Raw genomic sequence first — 5,628 nt, 5'->3', positions numbered from 1 at the left:
GTAAATACTCCCAGAGCTTGCATTTCAGATTCAACATCCGCCGGGGGTTCTTCATTGGAGCCGTGTTTGACAGCAGGAAAGGCAATTATACATTTTCTTCAGGTACACTGTTTGGCAGTTTTAGTTCTGTGACTGGGTCACCTAAGGCCCCGTTCACATATAGCGACATACCTTTTGCAGCGGATCCGCACGGCCGGGATAGCGCGACTTTCAGGGCGACGTTCCAGCGACGGTAGCGCGACCTTCCCCGTCGGGCTCCATAGAAAAAAAAAAGTAAAATCGCGCAAAATCCGCCGAAAAAAGGGTCCGGTAGAAGCGACTTGCGACCGCGACATGGAGTTAAGACAGCTCCATTGAATAACATTGGCCGGCGACTTCTCGCGATATCGCGCGGCAAAAATGCGCGATATCGCGGCGGAAATCGCGCGACATCGCGGCGGAAATCGCGCGACATCGCGGCGGAAATCGCGCGACAATTCGCTATATGTGAACGGGGCCTCAACCTAATGTCATATACCAGTGGAGTCACCTGAAGCAAGGCTACACAGGCCCCTGAACTTAGACAACATTGCACTGGTACCTATAACTGATCAGAAGGCCACTTCCATTGCAGGTTGCAGAAAAATAGAACTTGATTCTTAACACCGTCACGGCTAATGATATGGCGTTTGGTTTTTTTCATGGAAAAAAAAACGAAGAGGCATTGCAAGAGATTTCTTTTTTGGGAACAGAATATTTTATTTTGCTTACAACTGTGTTTAAACATTATGTTGTTTCTTGCTGGCTGCTGCGACCTGTAAAAAAAGAAACATTTTTGATGTCAAAACAGGAAGTCAATACAATAAATTGTCAGTTAGGTCAAAAGGAAAAAAAGTTCACATACACCATACATAACCGATACATTGCCTTAGCATCCCGACATTACACCACATCATCTCCAGAGAGACCAGTTTCTGGACCCAAAATGCATCCCAACGTATCCCTATGCTATATCTGGCCTCTGTTCACACCAGCGCAGTCCGTTCCACACCAGAAAAATATTGCGTGTCTCATTTTGTCTGTTTTGGAATGCACTGGAACCGCGGACAGGTTCACACCATTCTCCGGACCAGATCTGGTGGGAGCCTGCCCTAAAACAGTATTGAAAGAATTGTAAAAAAAAAAAGTGTGAAGCTTTTGGCCAGCGAGTAGCAGGGAAAACGCTTAGATCTGTCGATTTTGAGCAGCCAAGCACAGACATTCACTGATGGGTGAAAATCACCAACAAATAGAAGTACGCGCCTGCTACTGACTGACTAGGAGCTTCATTGGGGTGATGTTCTGTGATACCTTGGTAATATAAAACATTAACTAGTGTAGAAAGATACAGATACAACACAAGTCCATCAGCTCGTATGGCAAGTGATCAGAAGAGAAATCCCATATGTTTCAGGGGCTAAAAACTGCCAAATAACAAGGATAAGAAAAGTTGTGCTGGTATGGGTCACAGGTCAAGCTGCCTGACTGGCAAACTGTCCTAGCAAAACATTTATCATTTTATTTTGCAACCTGTTGTCCAGTATTCTTCTCAATTACTGCCGGCAGCTACGGCCTGATAAAAGGGAAGTTTTAAGCCCCCCAAAACAGGTTGGGTCTCCTATAAGACCTAATGGACTGGCATTAGACCTGTGGCACCCTCATCCCATCTACACTAAACGACTCCAAGGATCCCCTCAGGTTTAATGAGATGCCTCAAACAGTTACATTTCAAGCCCTACCCCTTCTACCTTTGGCTCCTGTGCTATGTCAACACATCTACTGTTGAAAGTAAAGTTGGGATAATAAAACAGAACCCCAAAATATCAGTGTGTAAATAATCAAACATACTAAAGTTAGGTTGCCTACACATCTCCCAGTCGCCCAACTTAATTGGAGACAGGGTAACTCACCAATTAGAAGTCAGTGCTATTAGTGGCACACATACGGCTGATGGTAAGAAGCCTAATGCAGTGAAGCTAAAAAATATGGAGTGCTCACTCCATACAAACTGAATACAGTCTTTAAAAATTGTACAGGAGGTAAAAGTGAAAGCTGTAACAAATTCAATGGGCCTCACATTTAGAACCTGAAGAACCATCATTCCCATTTCTCTAGTGCCATTACAGAATTCCAAAGTGTGTAAAGCAGCAAATACCAGCACAGCAAACCCCCAACCAGCTACAACCGAACGTTTCACCCGTAGGCCTAGTCATAGAGGGAATTCTCTGGATAGTGCGGTCCGTTCGTATACTACCACATTCCAAGGTGGAGACGCACCTATTAGATCAGCACCAGGGGAGTCCTGATTGCGGCTAAGGAATTGGAGCAATGAGATTTCCTTTGGTTCTACCAATCTTGCAAAGCCACATATCACCAAGGTTAGGTTACTTCCTCCCAAAACTCCATACTGGTTCTTTGCTTGATGGGTGGCCTCCCAACAACAGAAATGGGGACCAGCATAAGGCAGACAGCCATCCCTTGGGGCACAGAAGGTGCTGCTTTTGATTTATGCGGCATGTTCAGCTCTTTGAAACCTGACCGGTTTTAGAAAACTGATGGTATTTGACTTCACAAAAATGTAATGCGTTAATAAACTCAGGAGTTAAATCTTAAAAATCCATTCAAGTACCTTAACTAGAGGTGCACCGAAATTAAAAAAAAAAAAATGTCAGGCCGAAACAGAAAATGTTTTTTATTTTAATTTTTTATAAAAACTTTTTTTATATTTATTAATTCATTTATTAAATATTTTTATTTTTTACTTTACTTTTAGGGGCTTAGGGGAAATATTAGGGGGGGTCTAAACAGACCCCTGATATTTCCCTTTTAAAAACAGAAAAAGAGATTGAGAACACAAAGTCCTCAATCTCTTTTTCTGTATCCCCTGTTATCAATGATCGGGAATCCTCTATGAGTGTTCCTGTTCATTGATAACATGAGAACATTGTTTGTTTACTATAACTACATCTATGAATGAATGGGGGTGATGTAGATCACTCCCATTCATTCATAATTGAGGATATAGTTAACATAACATATTCTCAATTATGTACACACACACAGCGATCACTGAGTGTGTGTACATTGCTCTTCTCTCTGACACGCTGTCACAGGAGGCTGATCGAGCGGTGTAGAAGCAAGCTCAGCCTTCTGTGACAGCGCTGTCACCGCCCCACACACCACTCTGCCGGACTGCGATAGGCGGCAGAGCGGTGATGGAGGAGAGACGCCGGCCGTTCACAGCGCTCTCGTTCTGCAGCGCGCGGCAGGCTGCCACTTTCTTTTCTCCCCGTTGGAACAGCGCCCAGCGGAGAGAAAAGAAACCAGGGATGCGCCAATGTATCGGCCGAAACATGGCTCTTTCGGCATTATGCCAAAAGTGCCATTTTCGGCCGATATATCGGTGCATCCCTAACCTTAACCAGCAACAAAAATGTATCTCGCGTTTAGTTTACTAATTTGTATTGAGACTGTAGTCCATCACAGGAGTGAGCTTGGAGCGGTGACTAACACAAATGGGGAACAAAAGTAGCCCCCCTCCAGAAGGAAGGACCGTGTCAGCACCAATTCATAGATGATTGGAGGATCTACAGCCGAGTGATACACAAATAACCTACATAATTGCTCATAGTTAAAAAGGTACTTGAATGTATTTGTAAGATTTAACTCCCAAGTTTGTCACGTTAAATCTAAGAAAGGGAAGACCAAAACCTTCTATGAGGCACTATAGTATAAAAATGTTTGGTGGGAAGATGGAGTATTGATAAAAGCTACATACCTGTCCAGCAATTCTGTCGAGGTCTCTCTGTCCTTGTGGAGTCAGTCTGCGACCTCTGCAAAAAATACACAGGAAAGTCAGACATCACCAAATAAGCCAATGAAGTCCTATTTCAGAAAGACTCTGTACCAACAACCTTTTTAATTATTGCCCCCACTTTCCTGTTTCAGCAGTTGTACCAAGTGTCCAAATTGGACTGTGCAGTCTTACAGGCACCAAAAACATCCCGCAGCACTCAATTCGCAGACCTGGTCACATACATCCCCATTCCTTCCCAGCAATACAATTCTGTGTTTGAGACACTTTCACAGGCTCTGCCACCGCAGAGCACTGCGAGCAGAAGCAGCAAAAAAAGGTGCAAGAGTTTCAATAAGGATTTAGCATGGAACAGAATCATGCTGAGAGTGGAATACCCTCATCCCAATACCTAGAGCTGACTGGTGACATACTGCCGATCGTTCAGTTCACAATCTTCTCCTTGCAGAGAACAGTGACTGTTGGTCATCGCTCTCTGTAGAGATTACCCCCTCCCCGTTTCACCAGTGCCAATTTGAGGGACAGACCGGGGATGGAACGGGCAAAGTTGGCTCTAGACAGGTAGAGCAGGGGTGTGGAGATTTTGGAAAAAACTACTTGTCCAAGGACTAAAGCGGGGGCCGAATCTACTTGTCCCGATACATAAAAAATAATTTTAACCAAAACCGTATTTAGCAGTGCTAAGAAGCGCTTCTCATTGGTCAGTGCAGTCAAGTGACTGCGTTGACCAATGAGTGCTTGCAATTTCCAATCGAAATTCAGACTGCATGGAACAGGAACAGATAGTACACCTGTACTGGTGGACGGGAAGGACCGTTTGCTGAAAGGTATGTATAGTGGGAGGGAGATTTGTGCGGGTAATTCCATTTTCCAAAATGACTTGGGAAAGTGAATTTACCCTTAAGGCTGGGTTCCCACCTAGGCGGTTTTCCGCGCTTTCGTACTCGCGGAAAACCGCTCAAGCAGGGAAATGCCATTATTTTCAATGTGTATGGTTCCCATCTGTGCGGTTTTCCGCAAGTACGAACGCGCGGGAAACCGCCCTACGCCCAAAGAAGTACATGTACTTCTTTGGGGCGTTTTGGTCGGGCGGTTCCATTGGGATACAGCCAAGTATGCCTCGGAAACGCACGTTTGCCACGAATCACGGTAAAAAAACAGCGCGGAAAACGCGCATATTCAATCCGCCCAGGTGGTAACCCAGCGTTAGGGTTAGTGCAGACTTGGGGATTCCCAGGACGTGCGATCGTGTGCGGTTGCATACAGAGGTTGCATCCGCATGTATGGGGTTACATCTGCTTGGCAATCGCTGAAAAAAAGGTAGCTGTACCTATTTTAAACGACATGCACCGCGCAGTGTTTTCAACCGTGATCGCCCGCGGCGGTATTGCAGTAGGAAAACGCGCAATCTGCCTGGCATGACTGGGGTGCCATTAGAAAATAATGGCACTGACAGCACGATCGGCGGTGGTGTGCGATTCCGTGACCACCCAGCCATCCGCTCGGTTTCGTGCACGATGACCGGGCAGTCACAGATCGCACACCACTGCCGATCGCGCTGGCAGTGCCATTATTTTCTAATGGCACCCCAGTCATATTGCGCGTTTTCCTGCTGCAATACGGCCCTGCCCGTGCGGTTGCACACGATTGCAGTTGAAAACACTGCACGTTTATTCGCGTGCAAATGTAAAAAATGTTCATATGTTTTATTTTTACTTAAATCGCCTTTTTATTTTACATTTTTATTTAGTTACATTTTTAATTAATATTTTTTACTTTAACTATTTAAAAAAACT

At 44.9% G+C, this 5,628-nt stretch overlaps 1 protein-coding gene across 1 annotated transcript in view; it reads right to left on the bottom strand.

Moving 5' to 3' along the window:
- Window positions 1-722: 722 nt before the first annotated feature.
- Window positions 723-5,628, bottom strand: part of RPS19 (ribosomal protein S19) — an 11,622-nt gene continuing 6,716 nt past the window's right edge. Inside the window, exons 5-6 of the mRNA XM_018574651.1 lie at window positions 3,797-3,851; window positions 723-794 (exon numbers count right to left, since the gene is read on the bottom strand). Of these exons, the coding sequence (XP_018430153.1) occupies window positions 759-794; window positions 3,797-3,851 (91 nt within the window). The 3' untranslated portion in view covers window positions 723-758. The remainder of the gene's footprint in view (window positions 795-3,796; window positions 3,852-5,628) is intronic.

Source organism: Nanorana parkeri, unplaced genomic scaffold (genome assembly GCF_000935625.1).
Source record: "Nanorana parkeri isolate BGI_ZX_2015 unplaced genomic scaffold, ASM93562v1 scaffold3118, whole genome shotgun sequence".
In the NCBI taxonomy this organism is placed as follows: domain Eukaryota; kingdom Metazoa; phylum Chordata; class Amphibia; order Anura; family Dicroglossidae; genus Nanorana; species Nanorana parkeri.
Note: the sequence above shows the minus strand (reverse complement) of the source record. Positions and strands in the feature narration are given on the sequence as shown.